At 36.3% G+C, this 24,066-nt stretch overlaps 1 protein-coding gene and 1 long non-coding RNA gene across 5 annotated transcripts in view; one reads left to right on the forward strand and one right to left on the reverse strand.

Annotated features, from left to right (window-relative positions):
• The window catches only part of ZNF217 (zinc finger protein 217), a 34,602-nt gene extending 10,811 nt beyond the window's left edge, over positions 1-23,791 (reverse strand). Inside the window, exons 1-3 of one of the 4 annotated variants that reach the window (XM_020984245.2) lie at positions 17,928-18,003; positions 14,982-15,083; positions 2,175-3,938 (exon numbers count right to left, since the gene is read on the reverse strand). In XM_020984245.2, the coding sequence (XP_020839904.1) occupies positions 2,175-3,573 (1,399 nt within the window). In that variant the 5' untranslated portion in view covers positions 3,574-3,938; positions 14,982-15,083; positions 17,928-18,003. Of the gene's footprint in view, positions 1-2,174; positions 3,939-14,981; positions 15,084-17,927; positions 18,032-18,405; positions 18,507-23,773 lie in introns of those variants that run through there. The other 3 variants (XM_020984246.2, XM_020984244.2, XM_020984243.1) reach the window with 3 other exon arrangements.
• On the forward strand, positions 18,785-19,730 carry LOC144455871 (uncharacterized). The gene is made up of 2 exons (XR_013484693.1): positions 18,785-19,149; positions 19,482-19,730. It is a non-coding gene; the product is annotated as an uncharacterized LOC144455871 (long non-coding RNA).
• Positions 23,792-24,066: the final 275 nt, after the last annotated feature.

Raw genomic sequence — 24,066 nt, forward strand, 5'->3', positions numbered from 1 at the left:
CTGACACAACATTCTACTACTACAACGATCGGCCAATTCCTTAAGATTAAACCACTGTAACAAAATCCAACTTCAAGTTACACTGCTCATTTTGCCTTAAGAAAATGTATTTCTTTGATGTCTTATCTCTGCTACACATCTAACTTGAAAGATTCTTAATATTTAATATTATATATGTATACATACATATTTATATGGGTCCAAAATATTTTACTGTTTAAAGTAGTATCAAGCAACAGTGAGGAAATTAGGCTAAAACATCACTCAAAACTCGTTTGGTATATAATGCAGAGAGCCTTGATTTAGAGTCAGAAAACTTCGGCTTGATTTCCTTCCTTCTGGTTCGATTTCCCTGCTACCTATGTGACTCTGAACCAATCATCTTTAAACTCTCTAGGTCTCAATTTCCTCAAATGAAGGAGCTGGTCCCTTTCAGCTCAAAATTAATGACCTTATGAGGTATCATATTAAGATTATAATATGCTTTGGGTTTTAGAAAAGACCATATGAATGATAGGTTGATATTACAGTTAAGACTCATAATTGAAAGCATCACTTAGTATCACAAGACTTTTCTTGGAGAATGAAATGATATGGACACAAAAGAACAAACCCTTTAAGTTGAAAGAGCCAATTTACTAATTCTACTGGTCTCATATGAAATTACCTAAACTTTTGCAATTTCTCATTTCAAGCTGTGTATCAGGATTTACTTACTATACATTGCAACCTCTTCTAAATTATACAAGTTTCCAAATAATACTGAATATGCTAATATTTTTAAAAATACAACATTGATTACTAGGACTTTTTTTTAAAAATCACAGCTTATGTTTTGATTTTTAAGAACTCAAATATTTTGTTTATACCATTTCGTGGATACTATGAAGTAGCAAAAATTTTGAGTATCACTGATCCTATTTTACAATTACAGAAACTGAGGTTCAGGGATATTATGCCTCACCACAGGTCATTAAGCAAGCCAATGGCAGAATTAGAACTAACTTAAGTTTCTTATCATTTTAAGTATTATTTTTCAGATGAGTACTATAAGAGACCGAAAACAGTATTTAAACAATTTATAGCCATCTTCTATGACACACATCAACTACAAATTACAGAACTGAGCGCTGTATTTAGAAAAGAATAATGTTCCTTCTTGCAAACTCACATTCCCATTAAATTTCTAGATAATATTAAAAATGCATAATGTTAGTGACATTGTAGTACAGTGGAAAGGTCATTCTTTCTAAAGTCAGAACACCTGAACTCAAAATCCCAGGCTCCACTACTTAATAGCTAGCTATAGGAACTTGTGCAAGTCACTAAACCAGTTTTCTGATCTGGAAAATGAGGGAGTTGGACTAAGTAATCTTTAAAGCCCTTTACAATTCCAAATCCTATGATCACAATTATTGCTGTATTAACATCAGGGCTGGTTTAATTTAAGTGAGGCTTCTGTCCTTATCTGGTGGCTATTCAAATATCAAGTGTTTACTAAAGCAGGAAAGGTAATTCTGTGCCACTTGTAGTTTTGTTTACAAGGTAGAATATGTTTACATGGTAGAATATCTAAGTTTTAAGAAATACCCTTTTGAGCTCTGAGACAATCTGATAAAAAATTGGATTAATTCATCAATTTTTGATGGTCATTAGTTTCCAAATATCTATCATATTTCCCCCCATAAACAAAAGATGGTGCTAGTGTTTGTTTTTCCCATAAACGGTGCTGTATTTGTGTGACACTTTTGTCAATTCTCATCTGTCACATATTTGTTGGACAGCTGACTAGAATTGGGGGTGTGTATAATCTGTTAACTGAAAACCAAATAAAGATAATTTCTTTAAAAAAGACAAAATCATGAATTCTGGAAAAATGCAAGTAACAGTGCCATCCCCACTTGACACTGATCATATCCATGCTTTTAATCCTTTTATGCACACCAACAAAACAAGAAAAAAATTTCAGAGCTAGAAGAAATTAAACATATTCATTCTAATTCATTTTACAAATTAAATTACACCTCAGAAAGTCAAAGTTACAACCAGCTGATTAAGAGACAAGTCTCCAGTGTACCTTTCATTATGCTATGGCACTTTGTTAGTTCTCAAAAATGCAAAAGCAACATTAAAAAAACTAATTTTGAGTAGCGAAATATTAATCTACTGCTTACCTAAATGAAGCACTTCAGAAAGTCCATCTTCTGATCCATCTTCAGAACCACCTTCCACTCGATCCATTGTTCCATTTTCATCTAGAGCTGTGGCTAAATCTGGAGAATATGTTCTGTGTTGCCTTCCCTCAATAGAAGTTGGAGATTCAGCATCAGTTCTCCTTTCTCTTTTATGAACTCTTGAATGAAGGACTAGCTGATGGTATGTTCTAAAAACCTTGCCACACTCAGAGCAATGTGTTGGTTTTTCTTTATTATGTGCTAATTTGGGATCCACATCCATTGAAGGCACTTCACCACTAGTGTGTTTAATCTTTTCTTTGTCTTGTGAAAGGCCAATTCCTGCACAACTGTTTTTATTTGTTTTGGACTTCCCAGTACTTTCAGTATGGCTTTTATTGGCATTCCAAATCTCTCCAAGTTCTTCTTTATCTGAACATGAATCATCATTGTCTGTACTTCCTTCTTGTCCAGGTTCTTTCACTTCTCCACGGCCAATAGCAACTTTGCCTTTGGTAGCCAACTGCCATGCTTGATATGTATTAAATGGATCTAACTCAGCAATCCATTTTGCAGGTTTCTTAATTTTTTCAGGTGTTGGGTTTGGTCTCAAGTTTAGAAACTGAAGAAATTCTTTCCTCTGAGATGACATTCCTCCTTCACTAGAGTCAACAGTTTGTGTTTCACTAGCAGAAACAGACTCTTTGGTGTGTACTTTACTATGCTCAATTAGGCTTTCTTTATTTGGAAATAGGAAGCCACAAACCATGCAGATTTTGTAAGGCGATGTGACAATTTCAGCTACTTGCTCCTGTACAACCTCATTTATTGTTATTGGACTATCTAAGCCTTGCTGTAGTTTGTTTCTGGAGCCAGGTTTGCCAGTGTGTGTCCTCATATGATTTTTAAGGAACCAAGGTTCTTTGAATCTTCTTCCACACACACTACACCAGTAAGTGAAAGAGTCCTTATGTTTTTTCATGTGGGTCTCAACATCAAAGGCTCCACCAAATGTTTGCCCACAGACTTCACAACTAAATTCTTCATTTTCTTTGCCATTCTCCTTCAGAGACTCTGTTCTCACTTGACTTTTGTCAAGAGGACTAAGGTACTCTGCTTCAACACGGAGAACTGCTGGTTCACAAAGTGTGGGTCGATGTTGCATTAAGACATGTTTACTAAGATCTTCTGGATGTTTAAAAGTCTGTTCACAAAACATACAGTCCAAAGGCATACATCCTTCTGCTTGTATTAAAAATTTATCCTGAAGGTTTTTGTAAGAAATTGTGTTGGTCCCTTTTATTGATATTGATGCATCATTAATTTCCATACGGGAATCAACTGTGCTGGCTATAACATCTGGCCCATCAATATAGGCTAAGAGAGGTTGAGTTGGCATGTTTCTGCCACCTTTCAGTTATATTTAAGAGGAATAATGTCAAAACTCCCTCAGAGAATTTCTGGGGTTATAATAAGGACACTTTTATGACGTATAACCTAAAGTAGGTGTCAATATTATGGCAAATGTTACAAATGTCCACAATTAATTTTATGCTTATTTTTATAAGCTAGAGGAATCACTGACGTAGGTGAAGTCAAGTTATCTCCATAAACAATGTATAAAGATTCCTAAGACTGTTTCAGACTTGTTGTGTATCAAATCAGCATAAAAATTAGTTCTATTTAAGTCTTCATGTAATTTGAATGATCCAGTTGAGCAGGAAGGAGTCAATCCCAGCAAGGTTGATAATGAATTTCTAATACCTATTAAGTGGAAAACAAACAGAAACATTAGTTTAGAATAAATCATTTTTTAAAAGTAGATAGAAAACTGAAAGCTACTTTAGAAATGTATAAATTCTACCCTGTGAGAATGGGTTTTTCCATTTAGTCTTTCCTCCCTAACACATTAGCAAGCTATAATATATGGTCATAAATACATATGTATATATATATATATATATATATATATATATATATGTATATATATATATATATATATATACACATACACACACACACATATATATACGTATATAACTGAAATGTTATAATCCTTTTTATTCAAACATTTAGTACTATCTTTCTGACTACAGCCCATAGTTAAACTTTCATAATAGGGAAGTTGTTTCTAGATTCTATCAAATTAATTTTAAATGATGTAACAAGATAAAGAGGTTACACATATTGCTTTAGATAAAAACGAAGGATCCAGCCTCAGACACTTGATACTTAATAGCTGTGTGACCCTGGGAAAGTCACTTAACCCCGATTGCCTTGCCAATAAAAAATATAAGACAGATAAAAGAGAAGGGTGTTTTGAGTTGCTCAGTGTTCAAATCAAGAAAATTATACTTCTCTTAATATAAAACTGGACCATAATGTTTACTTTAACCTTTAATAATGTCCTATAAAGCTATCTAGAAATTCAGATGTTTAGTTTCACTCTACTTTGTGAATGAGATCTAGACCCAGACCTTGCCCACGAGGCCCTGGTTCAGTGTTGTGGTAGAGAGAGATGAAGACCACTCCTATTATCACCCTGACCCCTCCCAGCCACTCCTGAGGTACAGCAGAGTGGAGGAAATCTAAACCCAAAACCTACCCTAGCCCTGTATCTATCACATAGTAAGCAAGTAACTGTTTGCAGAGTACAGTGACTGATCAATACAGAATATCAACAACTCCTGTTTCCATACAGAAATCACCTTTTCTCAAAGGTTCCACTTAAGTGAAAGGGGAAAAAAATGAGTAGTTAACCTATTTTGGTCAAGTTAGAGCCTATGACTGACTCAGATGTTACTAGGTGACTATTACAATACTACAAATTTTAGGCACTGAACAATTTGTTAGGGATAAGCAGTGCCTAAAATGACATGCCATTTTTGGAAAACGACAACTAACTTTTGTGATTGAAGAAGTGTCAAGAGACTCTTATAGCTAAACTACAGACAAGTTATGAAATAAGTTACTTTGTAAAATTATGTTAAAAATAAAATGGCATATAGTAATTCAACATAGTATCAAATTTTGTTCTGTTGTCCTCTATTAGTTAAAAAAGCTACACCTCCCCTTCAATTCAAAAGGTATCATTGCTCTTGGATCTGAAACTTTTGGCTTAAGCTAATCTCCACTGTATAAATTCAATTCTAATTAATTAAAGCAGCATACTTACTATAAATTCTCTCCAAATTTTTTATTTTACTAGAATAGCCATTCCACAGGAAAAACTTTCCTATCTGGCTCCACTTCCTTCTCTGACTTCTAAGCTAAGAGTCCACTCAAATTTTAGCATTTTAACTAAGTAGTAACATTGTTTTTATTTTTGGAGCAGTAACTCTGTTAGCCTTCATCTCTTCTTGACACTGATGACCACATCCCTCTCTCTTCCTTTGGTTTTGATTCTTAGGTTTTTTCTCCTCTTTCACTGATTACTCCATTCATTCCTTTTCCTCTTCCCCCCAAGCTCTCTGCTTAGCCTGGAAGCCTCTTCTTTCTCTAGACCCCCTTACAGATTCTCAAGATTTTAATTGTCTCTTCTTACACAAATAATTCCCAATCTGCATTTTTAACTCCTGAGCTCTATTCCCATATTTCAAATTGCCTGGTAGGTATCTTCACCTGAATGCCTCAAAGGCATGCTTTAAACCCATCCCTTTCCTATCTAAGCTTGCCCATTCTATCTTCCCCTTCTCAAATGAGAGTATCACTATTTTCTTATGCATCCAAATAGAAAAACCATAGAATCATAGTTAATTCTTTCTTCCTCCTCACATATAACAGTTGCTTATTTCAATTCTCCTTTAGCAATATCCCCACCAGAACTTTCTACTTCCACTGTGATTCTGGTCCCTCTTCACCTCTCACTTCCTTGCTTCCAATTCATATAGCAAAAGTATTAGCTCTAGTGACTAAATCTAATCCTTGCTCAAAGACCTTTAACAGCTCTCCATGGCCTACCTACAAGACAAAATATGAAGCTTTTATCCTGGCATTTAAGGTCCTTCACAATGTGAATCTCATCTACCTCTCCAGACTTATTTCATACAATATGCCTTCCCACACACCATATTATAAACCAACTATTTCCCACACTTCATGCAATAGAAGCCCTCCACACCTCCTGTCTGGTGAATCCTCCTTCTTCAAGTTCCAGATCAGATGTCACCTCCTTGAAGAAATATATTCTAATTTCTCTCAGCTTCAGATGATCCCTTTACCTCCCCAATCTCTCAACCATATTTGACCTCTTTTCCACATTCATCACAAGCTAACTTGTAATGTCATAATAAGTACCTTAACAAGCTAAACTGTAAACTCCTAGACAGCAAAGACTATGTCATGTTTACTTTATTGCCCTCGTGCCTTGAACAGTACACTCTACAACCCTTAATAAATGTTTACTAAACTGAAAATACCTATCTCAATGCTTCAACTTTTACTTTGTAGTAATTCCCAAAATAAGCCAGTGATATAAGGTGGAGGGTACAATGGAAAATACTTTGTATATAGTATTCAGGACTTAATATAAAGGACACCTGTGTTCTGGTTCTTGCTTTGTCACAAACTCTTGGAAAGTCACATGTCATGTGCCTCAGTTTCCTCATCTGTCAAGTAGGGAATCTGGACTAGACATTTTCTGATGTTCCTTCAATTTGAGAATCCTATGTTGATGAAGTTCCCTGGACTAAACCGTGACAAATCATAATTATGTAGTACCTTAAGGTTTACAGTGTGCTATACCCACAATAACCTTGAAAGAGGTAGGGAATACAAGTATTAATACCCGTCTTAAAGACAGAGAGACTGGAAAGGTTAAGTGAATTATCTATAGTAACACAATGTATTAGCAGAACTACAACTTGGACCCAAAATCTCCAGAGTCCTAGCCCACTGCTCTTTCTGTCATAACAATTATTTTATGTAAAGAATTGATAGACCATACTTCAGATGCACGCACAATTATTACAACATGGGCATTTCTGTTTACAATAGGCAATTTGGTGCAGTAGATAGAGGGCTAGAAGGACCAGAAGACTTGGGTTCAAATACAACCTCTGACACATGTTTAAAACCCTGGACAAGACACTTAATCTCTCAGTGCTCTGGGTCAGTTGTATCAAACTCAAAATAGAAACAGGAGCCACTAAATCACACATAAGAGTTCTTGGCTGCCAATGACTTATAAAACCACATATTAACATTTATCTACATCCTATTGTATTTGTATTTATTTTGTTAACTCTCTCCCAATTATATTTTAATTTGATTCAAGATTATAAGAGATGTTGTATCCCTGAGTGTTTGACACCTCTGCTCTGGACAAAGTTGCCTGCACTGGCAAGAAGTAGTTTCTTTAGCCAGGACTTACTAATGAAATCACAGATACGGTCCCTATCCCCAAGTGTAATTTGGGCATACTCAAGCCATGAGCAATATTTCCAAAAATCTGCGTTAATATATCACTTACATAAAAGTAGTTTAAAGAGGATCGGATAGCAGACCTTAAAAATCTTGGTTGCCCCATATCATAATGGGGAGGGGGAAGAGAGACTACAAAAAGAAGGACATTAGACTGTGGGAGCTCCCCCAACTCAAACTCCTGAATTAACTAGTAATATGATCTTGGGCAAGAGTAACTTCTATACTCTGGGCCCCATTTTGCTCATCAGAAAAATAAAGGAGAGGAAGAAGAGTTGCACAAAATGATCTTTAAGGTCACCTCTAACATTCTATAAAATTCTAAATAAACTGGTCACTTTCTGGTAATTTCATCTAGTTAACTGCAATTGCCATAATCAATGCTCTTCCTATGTCCCAACCTCACCCCTTTACCAAAAAGGGGGGGGAGGGGGGACCTTAAAAGGTACATCAGAGCCCATATATTTACCTATATTTATTTCTTTTAAATGAGCCTCTTTTTGGAAGAAAGTGGAGTGGCAGTGTCAGTTAATGGTCAGACTAATACACTATGCTGATATTTTGGCCTTGTTTTTATACTGGTGGCAGAATTTTAAAGTTTATAGACCTAAAATCAAATTTCAATAAGGTAAAACATATCACTATTTCTCTACTTTCCTATTTGTGGCTGCCATCTGACACTTGCTATTCTTGAATATTATAAAAAGTAAATCATACTCTAAAGATGCTATTAAATAGTTTACCATTAGCACTCTATCAAATTTATAATGACAACTCTCCTTCCTCCCAATCTCATGAAATATACAAATACACACACACACACACACCCCTCTAGTACATATATACTAGAAGTCAATTCTTTGAACTGTAAAGTTGTTGTATACTTCAAATTCCATACCACTGATGTGTGTCAAACAATCCAGTAAATACTGAAGAATACCTTTAACAACAGGAATATATAATAGCTTCAAGATAAAAGCTTAATTGCTTAAAATAATATGCAAATTCTAAGTACAATTAATGGTCTACTAAATGGTGGCATGTTTCCCAATCACCTTTTTCCAGATTCATTAGATTTTCCACATGTAATATATAACCTAAACTGCACAAGTCTTTCATGATAAACCAAAATGACCTTTCTAGATAATTAAATAATCGGGAGAAAGGAAAACATAATGTTAGTTTAGGATTACAAGACAGGTAAAACTATCACAATAATGCCTTGCACATAGTAGGTACTTAATGAATGTTTGCTGAAATAATAATATAAATATAAGAAAACTTCCCCAATTATACAAAATTCTAAATACAGTTCAAGTAAATGAAGAAGCATGACCTTCAGCCTTTATACCTTATGACACCTAAGGTATGTGGTTAACCAATGTAACTGCATACTGTGACACATAACACAGTTTACTTAAATAATCCTAACATAAACAAAAGGAGACACAATTTTGTACTCATCACAATATATTTTTTGAAATCTTACATTAATATAAAATGCTTGAAAAATAAATCTTCTTTTGGATTCTTTACAAACTGGTGCATTACTAAATATAATACCAGTAATTCTGAATCTGTAGATCTTAAAATCAACAAATGCAAGATTGCACAATGTTTGATGAAAAGCACAATTTGGGCAGGTCTTAGTATAACAAATTAATCTGACTGCCACATTGCTGACACCTGCTGTATTTCTGAAGCACAGCTAAACAGATGTAATGAAAAGGATGGGGAAAAAAAGGCAGGTAGAATAGGGGGTAATGGAAAGAGCCTTGCAACTGCTGTCAGGGAACCTTAGGTTCCAATCACCTCTATAATTTGCTAGTTATGAGGCATTTGAGCAATTTGTTTAACTTTTCTGAGCCTTAAATTCTTTAATCTGTAAAACTGGGATACCAATACTTGTAGCACCTACATTACCAGGCTGTGGTGTCATTAATGAGATTACGTCAAAGTGCCGCTGCAAAAAACACTATGGAAGGGTGTCCCAGAAGTCTTAGTGCAATCTTGACTAAGACTTTTGGGACCACCCTATACACATACATTATTAGCTTTCATTATTAAAAATGTGCCAGATGTTGATTTGTGAACTACTAAATACATTATAAAAATATCTTCTATATATTAGGAAGCAAACTTCATCTGTCTCTTTTCATCAGAAAACAAATGGATCATGAAAAATTCTCATCTTTAATTTGAATTCAAATTCCTATCTAGAATACCATCATTTTTTCAAGTTCACAGAATCTAGATCCAGGAATCCAGAATTTCTAGAGCTGGAAGTCGAGAAAGCTAAGGCCCAAGGACATGATGTGTGACTTGCCCAGAGTCACAAAGGCAACATCAGAAATAGGATATGAACCTAGTCCTCTAACTCCAAAGCCAGTGAGTGCTCTCTCCCTTACCACACCACATCTTTAAGTAAATGAAAATCTATCTTTTATACAATTAGACTGAAATTGACTTCTGTTAGAAAGCCTTGTGAATAGGCCCATAAATGCTGGTTTTCAAAAGTGACAAGGATATGTGTAAGATATGCTCATTTTTTAACTTATAGAATACTTTATATTGCATTCCATCTACTCTTAATTAAAAGTAGCAGTAAACATTTAAATATCTTACATCTGAAATATGTTCCAATTTGCTCCAATTCAAAGAATAAAACTTCTATGAAAATTGCCATACTTTAAATTCAAGAGCCAGCTACAAAGTTACAACAGGGGCACCTTCAATTTCTATGATGGGGAGGATTTGTTTAGCTATTTTGATATAGAGTATAAGCTTTTGTCAGTATTAATAAAAACATGAGTTTTTAAAAAATATTATCAAGTTTATTTAAAAAATGAACTTTTCGAAATGTACTTTTTTCTCAGTGATTAGTGCTGCAATTTTACTGCAGAGACCATTGTGTTAAACATGCTCATTATTTTTACTTCATGATGTATTTTTTAAATTGCTATCTATAAACATTGTCCCAAATTTGGTCTCCTGTTAGAAATATTAAGAAAATACAATCTCTTTTCAAAATCACTGAAGAGGCTAAAAATGCATTATTAAAAGAAAAAGAAAATCACAAAACCAACTCAAAACTGTTTATGTACCAAAAGCTAGGTCAGACTAAATATTACCACCTAGGACATCAAAGACTTTATATACCAAACTTATCAAATTTCTTCGCGCAGCATACATTTCAGATTAGACTTGAAGACTTTAGAACCTGAATAAATTGTCACTGTCTGCCCAACTAATTTTCAGCCCTGAGTGTAAAAATATCTACAAGTTCTAGTTAAGCAGTTTTCAGCTTCTCCAAATGTAGTCGCCTACTTTGAATGACATTAGAATATGCTGTACATATTTTTCTCAAACTGACAAGTGGAGAAACATCCACATAATCTACAGTGGCAATCAGTAAACTTGTAACTTTAAATCATTCATCACTATTTCAAGGAAATCACCAAGGTCATAACCCATGGGCCAAATGGGCAAAAACATTCCTAATGTAGCCAGCTAAAGCAAAATACTAAGATTAAAAAAAGAGAATGCAGAGGTTCAAAGTTAATACAGGATATTATAATTTATTCTACCATATATAATAGAGAACTCAGAAGATTCTACAGAAAACATGCATGTTTTCTTGAAATTGCATACAAATAAGTTTCAGTTATAAAAAGCTACTTGGGGACATAAAGTATTCTTCTACTTTACATGCTAATAAAATTTAGTGATAAGATTAGAGGCTGTCAGAATTGCTACATATATAGACTGTAAATGAAGTTCACTGTCAACTTAAATCTGACCTTAACTGAAATAATTTTTAAATATTATTTCCTATCACTATATTCCAAATTTATTATTTGGAAGGAATTGTTATTTTAAACTCTCCTTCAAAACACAAATCTCTAAGGAAAAAACACTATAAAAGAAAAGCTACTGAAAAGTCAAGCACATTTAAAAACAAAGAAGATAATCATTTCTGGGAATAACCTTTATTCCACTATTTCACCTGTTTACTACAAGAACTAAGGAGGCAGGATGGGATTAAAGTGAAGTAAAGCCTAAGAGTTGCTTTAACACAATGCAATGGTTTCTACCTACACTTAATTCTTCTATCCCCACCAAAATTAAAATACATGATAAGCAAACCACAAGATGTAAAATTTTATAAACTGCCACTCATGAACTTCACATTTTCATAACATGGCTCTATTCGTTTTCAGGAGACAATATTACTGCAACAGAATTGATTTAACAAGTATTTCAGCTTTATTTAATATTTAGACAACACCTATCAACAGCACAAAGGCAAATTGTTTTGTTTTTTAAATCCCAAAAGTTCCTCCACTTAGTGGGGGAGTAGCAGTAACATGAAGACTAAGTTTCTTGACCACTTTTCAACTAACTAGCTCATTTTGGAAAATAAGAAATGAGTCTCCTTTCATGTGAATGACTGAAGGTAATGATTAGCATTGTGTAAGTTTAGTATACAATACTGAAATGTCCTTCATATAGTACATATACTGAAAGTGAACTATTTAAAAAATATCCAGATTACAAATTATCATCCCTGTCCCCTTCACCAGCATCATTACTATGTCTACTAGGACTGGAATTTTACTCATGGAAATTTAGAAATATGTAGTATCAATCACCCAAAAAAAAAAACTAAAAGGGAATTGAAAATGTATCATAGTTATCAGAATTTTTAAAATAACATGTATTGGAACCAGAAAACATGTAAATCTGGTTTTAAAAGTTCTTTCAAAAATGTAAAATATTTATATGTACATTTATATATCAATTATATAAATGACATATAGGTCACCCACCCTTAGTTGCCACAATTAGTTTTAGACTAGTCTGTTTTCCTTGGGGTAAAACTGGAATACAAGATGATATTATATAGAATCAAGTGTATTATTATTAGTAGTAATTATTACTGAAATGAATAGAAACACTGATATGGGCTCTATCTCCACTTCTATCTGTAAGATAATCCATAAAAAAAAAATTTAAAAGGCAAAATGAAGAACCAAAGAGTGTGAATGCCAAAACAGAAACCTAACATTTAAAAAAGACATCTTTCTCTGCATTACCACTTTGAAATATACATAGATCTGCCTCCAAAGGAGTAATGAAAAATAAGGATAATAATTAGACAAATATGTCTAATTCTTTGTGTGGCTTAACTTTTTTTTAAGTAACAGTAGTCTTTATTACACAACTTTATCAAAAAATAACCAAACCGTGGACCAAAATTTCCAGGAACCTTTATTTTGTCTTATTCCCCTCTGAAGGAAGGAATGGGAATGTTTAGAATATTAAGCTAATAAAAGTTATCTAATATGAAGTTACCTGATAAACACCCTAATAGTGCTAAGCAGAGAAATTTCTGATGGTAACTGGATACACGGGACTTCCCCTACTTAGTAACCATTCAGTGTTACTGCAGAGGAAGTCAACCTGCTCATGATGGATTGGTGGCTTTACAAAATCAAAGAATGGTTTTCTTAAAAACTTTTTTACAACTAGTTTTCTATATACTCCAGAAATTTGATTTTTTAAAAGTCTCTTTCCTCTGACAACCAGATAAAGTTGCTCATTAAAAAGATGTTTTCACTAAGATGAGAAAAATTCTCAAATTATCCAACTATTACAATTTTGTATTTGTATTTCAGTAAACAGTTTTACATTTAAATCTCACATAATCAAAACAGAATCATAATGTTACATACAAATGTTTTACTCTCCCATGCCTAAATTCAGAAAATGTTATTTTTATATGCAATAGATGTTTGCTGCCACAGGCAAAATGTAAAAATTCTAGCAATATGGCAATTTACATTTACCCTAGTTACAAAAAGATTTTGTCTTTTGAGATAAGCAAAGATGTGTAAATTAACTGCCATCAGCAGCCACGTGTTCACTAGCTCTATTCATGCTAAAAGTATAAAAATATTTTGTTCTGAACAAAAACCATACTTCACTTTCCAGATTTTGGGGGTTTTTTGCTGAGGGGAGGAGAGGGAATAAGGGAGGGAGAAGGCTATCTTACAGTAATTTGAAAACTAAGATAAGTCAGTTCATATTTTCCTATGATTGAAATCACCACAGGGTTAAATAACTGCTTGCCTACATCCAATTCCCATATTCACTTGATGAAATGGTAAAGAAAGCTTAAGCAAGGTTTAAGTTACTAAAGGAAAAGTGCCTTGTTAAAAACTGGGGAAAAGGCAAAGATTAAAAGAACTCTCTTCCTCCCCTGCAACAATGTGCTCACCATCTAGTTCCAAAAATAAATTTGGTACTCTTCACCTTAACTTGTCTCACCATCTTTTCTAGTGCACTTGTAAAATATACTGTTAAAGGATTAGCCTTAAATGAGAAGTTAGGAATATGGTAAACACACTAAATAGTTGGTATTACCACATTTAATCAACTTTAAAAAAAAATCAAAATTTAAGAATGTGCCCTGGCATCACTCATTCAAGTGGGTGTGACAACTTTAACTAGGAAGTTTAAATACCAGAAATGTGAATAAGTAGAAACAATGTTAGAAGTTTACTCAGAACATAAAATTATCTGCTGTAGGAAGCAAGCCAGATAAGTAGATTCTTTTTTGCCAGAATTGTTTTAAACGTTCCAATATTAGAATTGTTCACTCATTTTCAACCAAATGGTTTTTTTTTACCAACTTATAGATAACAATTTTATAAAGTGGAAAAACAGTACATCTTATAAAGTCCCCTGATGTTCTAATCAAGCCATCTTAGAATTAATACAGCTCCAAGGCTGAGCAAGAGCAGCCCTGCTGGGTCACAACTATATCACTTTATATTAAATATCTTTTTCAGTGCAGAAAGGGTTTTTTGTTGTTTATTTCTTTTGTTTTAAATGGGGAGGAGGAAGCATGTATCTAAAAATGAAGAAATTCTGTAAGGAGACTTGACAGACTACTATAATTCTCAATTGCTTAACAAGCCTACTTTTTTAAAGGAAAATCAAATTTAAAATATTTAGGCAAATAAACATGGAATACTATCTGCTAAAGGGACTACAAGCCTATTAAGCTAATAATAACCTCTTCCTTCCACCTCTCCTTTACCCTCCCCATCTCCTAAATAACTGAAAAAGTATAATTTTATCTAAATAGATTTATTTAAAAAAGAGAAAAAAAACTATTCTTCTAACCAGAATTTCTGGATGTTTCCTCCCTCCCCCCTCTTTGAATAGAAGTGAAAGGTAATTGCATAAAATGCAGCAAGCCCTCAAATTTTAACTCAGAAGATATTAAAAGACAAGCAAAGGTTTAGGGTAGGAAAGGTGTTATGAAGATAAAAGGATTAAATGAAGTTGGAAACTAAGGGAAAAGTATGTGTACTTTACCTATAAAGTCAGTCTTTTTTTCCTACTTCCTCCTCCTACATGCAAATAGACATGCAATTCTTTTCAAAAGGCTGTCTTCCTCTTCAAACCAATATTCAAAATCTAAACACACAGAAGGCCATTAAACTTGTTTTTTCAACCACTTCACATAAATAATGAACTTGCTTTTGCATATAATTATCAACAACTGAATTTATTTTAACCAAGTCATTGCCTTTTAGAAACTCTAACAGCATATGTAAGTGATAAAAGGGCAGTAAATTCCTTTTTCAAGACTTTGCACAGAATTTTCCATTACAATCAAAAAAACTGTCTTAAATACTAAACAAAATCTAGAATAAACACGACTACTCAGAAGAAGAAAAAAACTTAGGCTGCCATGAGGTGGACACACCTTAAATGTACTTAGTACACATTAACTATGCAAGTACAAACTGGTGGTGACTTCGTCCAACTTTCTGACTAAAAAGCAGTTAGATATTACTGGGCACTTGTGTCTTCATATATACATATAGATATAGATATAGATAGATATAGATAGATATAGATATAGATATCTATATCTATATGTATCTAAAATTTTTTGAACACTAAATAGCTCACCTGTAATATAGTATAATATCTTTAATAAGTATATCTTAATATATGAGATCAATACAGCACAGCCTTACATGACCAAGTACAGTATAATGTGAACATTTAAACTTACTACTTGACACCAAACAAAAGAAAAGGTAAAGGGCCTTCTTGCAAAGACCACTAGTGTTCCAGTACTGGAAGGCAGCTGTTGTTACCCTGCCTTTTCTTTTGTTGTGCTTAATCTCATGTCAAGTCATTCAACCAACTCAAAAGCGATGAAGACATAATTGAATCAACCTGAACTAAATCAGATCTATGGTTCTTAAATAGCTATATACAGTTTAATGGTTACAAAATACTTAAAAATATATTAAATGAGCTACTTTAGTACATGTAAGAAACCATTTAATGACTCCAAAACTAGTTAGTCAATCCACTATGCCATTTATTTAATATATGCCAAGGAGGAAAGCTTCAATCCTTTACAGGCTGACTTCCAAAAGACAAATTTTTAGTCTTATAATATTACAATGTAACTTCAGGTCAAAATATTGAATCTAAATATTACTATCTTCAAGTATTTTTTTTTAGTTGCTAAAACTGTGGTAAAGTCTACTGATAAAGTAATAAGGACTGGCACATCACACTTGGCAGGTCTTCTTACTCATTGAACTAAACTTTTAGGAAAAACTCCCCCGCTTTCCCAACCCCAGCCCCACCCTCACCCCTCCTTCTACCCGCGGAAGAATGCAGTTTACCCTACTTCATTGGCCCTACCCTTTAATCGTAAAATGTTAGTTCAAACTCGAGAATTCGGCTTATCCCAGACTTCCCAAAAGTTTAAACTTTCCTAAAAGTGAGGTGAAAACATTTGACAATTGCCCGAGCCCTCTATTACTACTTTTGATAAACATAAAACTTAAACCTTTAACAAACAACAGTATGCAATCATTGGTCAGCAAGTCACTGCCTGCTATTCAAGTTGTAGTTAAACGTTTTCCTCCTCTGAATCTACCAGATCCTATCACACTTGCATTTTAAGGTTTAGTACAGTATGAATAAAGTCCATTTTATCTTTTATTTGAAGTTAGGTTATTTCATCTACCCTTCACCTCCTCAAAGACACTTCCCTTTTTGGACACTTTTATGCTAACATTTCACTGTTTCGACCCCTTAAGTTCCTATTTCTATTTTCAGCTTACTCAAAGTTATCACTCTGCTTGTTCTGCCTTTTCTTTCCACTAGAACTAGAGTTATAAAGTTATTCTTTAAGCTTTCAAGGTCATCTAAAAAGAAAACATGCTATTCCTTAAAAACCTGCTTACACACATACAGTAAACGAAACCTTTTCAAAACGCCTTTCATCAGTAAATCAACCCGCATAGCTATGTAGTGGAGACCACTTCAAAACTATTACTTCAATTCAAATACTTACAAGGAGTCACACACATAAGAGATTATACAGAGGCTCATTATAGTACACGCAGGAAGATTTCAGTATCTTCAGAAACTAGCACCCCAAACAGCAGTAGAAAACATAATCTAATGAGGCTTTCTATAGATTAAAAATGACCGAGATGTATCTGGAATCAGTTGAGCATTTCATTTTTCCTTGTTTAAAGAGCTCTCTATTGTTGTTGCTAACGCCTTGTTAGGGCTTATTGTTTTGCTTTCCTAACTTCCTACCCATCCACAATTAAAACGCTGCCACACAGATGATCAGAAGGTGAGTGAACTCCCAAAACACATTCCCCACTACCTCATCAAAATAAATAAAAGCACCCCAGTGAAACAAAAAAGAAAAGAAAAAGAAACTGACAACGGATCGATAAACTTTTCATTAATAGCTCCCCCCCAAGAGCCACACAACTAACCCTTCCCTAGGATCAGCATCTCCCTTACAAAGAAATGTTAACTACCCCTCACTAACCCCCCCAAAAGCCATTTTGAATATTTAAAATAGTGAGTGTGTAAAAATGTATTTACACATAGCTATCCAAACACCATTAATGCACATTCATTTAGACAGTGTAATTTTCCTGGCTATTAGAAGCGGGGGGGGGCACCAAAGGGACAAAAAATGGGGAGTAGAGATATTATCAAATGGGGGGGTTGGGTGGGGGTTGGGGAGACCCGAGAAGTACAACCCAAGGGAGCGTGGGGATGAAACTGTGGGAGGGAATGCCAGGGCCAGAAGGCAATGGCGGGGGGGGGGGAGAAAAAAAATCAGAGACAGTGAACTTCAGAGGAAATGTTTTCTTCTCTTCCCTATTTCTTCTCCCCTCCCTTCTCCTCCCCCCTCCTGGCCATCTCTCCCCCCTCAGGAAGCTTCCCCACCCCTCCCCCTCCTGGCCGGCCCCCCTTTACCTGCCGCTCCTGCCCCTCTGCCATTTCCTCCCTCAGCGGCGGCCAGGATTAAACTGACACCACACGAGTTGAGGGTTTGAATGAGGAGCCAGGGGGTGGGGGGCGGAGAGGAGGTGGAGGGGGAAGGAAGGAAGGAGGGAGGGAGGGAGGGAAGGGAGGGAAGACAGGGAGTTTCTCTGCCTTTTGTGCGAACACCTCATGGAGAGCCCTGCCCCTGGTGCCACCTTCCTCCCCTGGGCAGCCTCGGACTCATCCCTTGACAGCCCCCCTCTTTAAGAGACCCCCCCATATACACACGCAACTTCTCACAGATGGGGGGGCGGGTCGCCCATATCCCAGTCTTGAAATCCCCGACTCCAACGCCCCCTCCCCAGATTGCCAGAGGAGGGAGAATGAAATCTGGGGGGCAGTGGGGGTCCCCGACACACACACACACGCACCTCCCCTCCCCCCACTCTCCCCTCTGGGGCAGGCTCACCTCAGGCGGGAGGAGGGCGAAGGTGAGCTGGGCTGAGGAGGTGAGGGACGCCTGGGGAGGAGTGTGACTGGGTGCACGGGGCAGGGAGAAGTGCGCCCCCTAATCCTCCACACGTAACTACTGCCTGGGGGCAGCGGGGCTCGGGGGCCGGGGGCAGGAGTAGGAGAAGGAGGAGGAGGAGGAGGAGGAGACGAAGGTAGTGGAGAAAGAGGAGGAGGAGGAGGAGCTATTGGAGCTGCTGCTGGAACTACTGCTGCTGCTGCTGCTGTGGAGGCTGCTGTGGCTGCAGAGGAGAAGAACGGGCTTCTCCATTGCAGTTGGGGATTGTTTGTAAATTGTTACTGTGCAGCTGTTGCTCCCTCCTCTCTCTGGATCGCCAACCCCCGATACCCCGCCTCCTCTCCCCCTCCTCCTGACCAGCTCCGGCAAGCTGAGGCTCCGCCCCCTCAGTCTCCCCAAGCGCCCTCCTCCTCCTCCTCTCCCCCGAGTCCCCCCTCCCCTTTTTTCTCCTCCCCCTTCTCTCTGCCCCGCCCACAGGCACCACGTGACTGGCCGCGCGCTCGCGAACCCTACCCCCCCCCGCGCGTTCCCTCCACACCCGCCCGCCCCGGAGCCCCGAGGGCCGGCCGGGACGGCGTCGCGCACTCATTCTCGACTTCGTACCTTCTAAGGGCGGAGAGCGAAGGAAGGCGGGTGGGGGAGGAGTGAACCGGAGCGCGCGCGCCCCGGCAGTTCAAGTGACAGGTAGAAACAGGGGCGGGGGAGGGGAATGGGGGAAACAGAGAAAGCGGGAAGGGGGTACGGAAAGTGAGGAGTGCGCAGACTCAGAAGAGACCTGTCCTTTTCCTCCCCCTCCCTTCCCCCGCCCCGCCAAGGTGTATCATTAGTTGGGATTGGGATGAGTCGTAGAAGGAAAAAGAATAGCCAGGACTTCCAAGTGCTTAAAAAAAAAGAAAAAACTTTTGGTAATGACTCCCGTTGTGATGTGCTGGGCATTGCCATAGCTGTAAAGAATAGATTTTTCATCAGTGGTCAAGCTGCCTGAATGAATCTATCTTATCTTTCTTTTACTACAGATATTTAAGTGATTCGTTCTTCAAGCCTCTAATCGATTCACTTCTTCAACTTTCTATGTAATTTTCTGATGACTGTTATGAAGCAGGGCACTTGGGGATACCTGCATGAAAAACCAGAGTCCCTTTCCTTGAGGGCACTTCCAAGCGAGGGGCCAAAAACCAAAGCGCTTTGCAAACCCTAAAAGGGTGTAAAATCATGAAACCATATGATTGGAGTAAACTTTTTTTAATAAAAATCTAGGAAATGTGCAGATTTGAATAACGTGCTGATGTCTTACTAGCTTGAGAACTGAGGCGTCTAGAAATTCACATGGTTAGCGACCCACACTTCTCATTTATCGAGTTGGACATCAGAGAAAAGATTTTATGTTGGGTAGGGCTGTTGATTTTTCACTTATACTGAATATCCTGAGCATTTCAGAGCAGCTCCTTAATATTTTGAAGGTGAAGTGTTTGTTTAAATACAGATTAGATACTGGTGCATCTCTCCTAAAGCCCTCCCTAGATAAAGGGAGGGGTGAGTGGAAGAGAACCCCGAAAAGATGAGTCAAAAGCAGCAGATTCTCTTTCCCCATTAACAGATCAAAAGTGTATTTCCCAACCTCCGTTAGCCTACAAAAAGAGGTACTGAATCTGATATTCTGCGATATTCTCCCATTTTGAGCCATGAAGAGGAACTGTGGGAGAAAAAGAGAGCAGTTATCTGTCATTCCCTGGGTCTCAGTTTCCTCATCTGTAAAATGAAGGGTGGGGTGGTATAAGATGATCTCTTGGGCCCCACTCAGTTCTAAATCTATGAATCTTTGTTCACACCTTTCCTCTCAAACATGATGCGAAAGTAAAAAAGGAGGCATACAGCCACTACATGATACAAAACTTTCTTTTTTGGCCAACTCAGTGCATCCATAATGAGAGAACTTGAAAGGCCTCAGAAAAAGAGAAAATTAATAACATCACCTTAAGTAAATAAGAAAGAAAAGTGCATATTATTTCTTACCAAATGAAGAGAATGTTAGGTTTGACCTTTTGCCACAGCTTTATATGCTGCTATCATGCTTCATATGGCTTTATGAAAGTAAACAGATGAATGACTTACTTTTAACAAATCAATAACAAAGCCAAGACTAGATTCTATATCCCAGATTCTTAATTCTGTCCCATTCCAATCTGTGCACCCAGCTATCAAAACAGTTTTCTTAAAGCTCAGTTCAGACCTGTGACTTCCCTACTCAAACTTATGAATCCCTATCATATCTAGATCAAATGTAAAATACTCTGATTAGTATTCAAAGCTGTTCACAACTTGGCTCCAATTTACCTTTCCAGCTTTATCCATATTATTTCCCCTTTATGCACTCCAGAGTCCAGCCATACTTGGCTTTCTCACAGTTCCTAACACAACACTTCACCTCTAGTCCTCATCCAGGAAATGCACTCCTTTCCTCCCCCTCTCCCCCACGTAGAAATTCTAGTTTCCTTTGAGACTCACCTCAACTACTACCTTCTACTTGAGCTCTTTCCTGATATCTCTTCCCCTCTCCCCCCTTCCCACCCCGCCCAGCTGCTAGTATATTTCCCCTTCAAAAATTACCTTCTGTATTCTTTTATAGGCACATGTTTATCTCTGCATTTAGACTGCAATCGTGGAATCAGGGACTGTGTTTTGCTTTAGCGTTAATATTCCCAGCACTTAGCCCTGTGCTTAGCCAGCCCATAAGTACTCACTTTATAAATACTTGTTGATTGATTGACTTAAGTTCATTAACCTTTAAATACAGTGATCATGAAAATTTCTATTGTCCTTTTTCATTTCTTTTTCATTTCTTTTTCATTTGTTTAATTTTTCAAAGTGGCATTACTAGAGTAATACAATTACTGTGCTATGAGCCTCAGTTAGGAATAGGCACTTAGCCTGTGATTTCACTAGTACAGGGAACTCTCAGGAGATGAAATCTACTAAAGCAGGTCTGAACCTTCTCCCTAACTTATAGTAATAAAGTTGCCTGCAGCATTTAAAGGTTAAGTGACTTGTCCAGGGTCACCAACCAACCAGTGACAGAGCCAAGACTTGAATCCAGGTTTTTCTAACTTTAACTCTGGACCTCTACCCACTCTGCCATGCTACAAAAATGACTACATAGGTAAATATATTTAGAAGGCACACTCTTAAAACTGCTAGGAATATGAAGTCATAAAGAAGTTTTCATAAAGAACAAGATCCTTGGCTTGAAAAAAAAATTTATGGAGCTTTAAAATAGCTTACCAAAATAATAACTGCAATTACTACAAAAATTACAACACAAGGACATGAACAACAAGGGAACCAAGACTGGGCCTAACATAATAACAACTGTACCTGCACTTTATACAATAATGGCTAACCTTTGAACCCTGAAACCGTAAATGCTGTAAACAAATAGTGCTGGTAGTTGAGAACAATGGTGTCAAAATTAAGCAAAAATCAGAGTCAAAAATTTTCAGAATTAAGGTTAGTAAACAAGCAAATGTTTCAGCAAATAATTGTTTCAGTTAAAAAGTAACAAGTGATTTAAATGCATGGAAACCAAATGTTCTGTTTTCTGAGCAAAACACTTCTGTTTTTCTTTATACCTTCCCTAAACTACTCATTTGTCTCCCTAATAACTCTAAAAAATTCCCTTTCCTTCCCCCAATACACACACACACATACACACACACACACACACACACACACACACACACACACACACACATTTTTAGCTTTTAAAATAGAAAGTTAATCATATCAATAGAATTATCTTTTCACTGTTTTCTGTTGATTCTTATCATTCAGCCAAGGATCACAAAGGGCCTTCTTTTGGGAGTAGTGCCTGATAAAAACTGGAAAATCATGGCAAAATCCTGCCAGTGTCTGAGGGGTAGCAAATGCCTGACATAAAGAGAACTCAATTAATCTGAGGTAGCTTTCCAAAGCACATGCCTCTTCTAGCATCTGGAAATATATCATGATTCACTAAACACAAATTTAAATGTTTATTGATTTAACATTAATGGAGAAATCTTAAAAATTAAGATTAAATCCCCAAAACATAATTTAATATAAAAAGTTAAAAATTCCATTTCATTATTCTTTTACAAAATGGAAATTGAGCTATTGAGTCCAGATGATGTAAGTAAAGGGCTTTGCAAACCTTACAGCACTCTTTAAATGTTAGCTATTATTAACTATTGTTGTATATAAATCCTTACTGAAATATCTTACCTTTCCATATTGTTTCTAAAACCAGTTGAGTGTTACAGGAACACTATATAAACAAATATATGTGCTTTAGAAATAAAACAAATGGTAAAATATCAGTGTTCCTTTTTGAGGAAGTTAAAAAAAACTATTAGGGCAGAGATTTTTAAGAGGTTATCATTTAGAGCTTGATGTGTAATGGAAGGAAAAAGTCATTAAACCTTTTAAGCCTCAGTTTGCTCATTTGTAAAATGGGAGGTTGAACTAGAAGATCTTTCCAGTTTTAAGTCTATAATTTTACGAGACTATTGAAGTTACTGCAAAAAGTTTCAGTTTTTAAATGTGATTAAGTATCAGTTTCCCCTAATTTTTCATAATTGTCATAACAGATAAGCAATTCCAAAGAGATACTTAAGCATGTGGGTGATTATGAAATCACACCATTAACTGTGATTTATCCTTTGTGATATACCAAGCAACCTGGGTTAGCTACAGTAATAGTTCTCTCACCAAGTACCGTATAGAACAGAAGCTAGGATCTAAAACAATATTATTTTTGCCCACTTGCTGCATTTAAAATTTACCAGATTCTTAACTAAAATCTCATGTGTGCATATTAACATTTAATTTGTGATGAAATCATCACAGAAAACATTTTGGAAATTGTAAATCCTTGGAGTCCTTAGACACAGCCAAAACAGGTACAGAAGTTGCCAGAAGTCAAGTGTTCAGAATAGGAAAAGTTAAAAAGCAGCAGGGAGAAATAGGAAAAGTAAAATGGAAACTTAGGTAAACCTTGCCAGTGTTTGAAAACTACAAAGGATATTTGAGAAGGAAACAAGGACAGCTCTTTAACCTAGCAGAATGCACCAAAATAGGACAGAACTAACAAATGGGACACAAGGGAATTAGAAGCCACTAAAGCCTTTTTATTCAAATTTCTCCTTCATCCAGTCATTCATTCAACAAACATTTGCTGGAGGCTTTTTCTATAAAACACTCTATCTCTCTCAGACACACATAGACACAAACTAAAGGAAATATCTTTGTAAGCAAGGAAAATCAAAATACTCACAACAGTACCAAGAACAATGCAGCAGATGGAAGAAACACATCCAGGGGCAGCTTCTCTGAATGCAGAGGGAAAAGGGAGGGACCAGAGTTTTGTCTTTCAACTTTAACACATTTAACAAGTAGTAAAGGACTAAGTTCACACCCTAAAGGACACCAGTATATCCCTTAAAAGTTAAAGGAATTCTTAATATTTAAATACTAGCACTGCTTTACTAGCGCAAATATAGCCAGTGAAAACAGGAGAGCATAGTTATTTGATTTTTTTAAATAGCAAAGTACTGTCGTACAGTGGAT

Source organism: Phascolarctos cinereus, unplaced genomic scaffold (assembly GCF_003287225.1).
Source record: "Phascolarctos cinereus isolate Bilbo 61053 unplaced genomic scaffold, phaCin_HiC Scaffold_2;HRSCAF=192, whole genome shotgun sequence".
NCBI lineage: Eukaryota > Metazoa > Chordata > Mammalia > Diprotodontia > Phascolarctidae > Phascolarctos > Phascolarctos cinereus.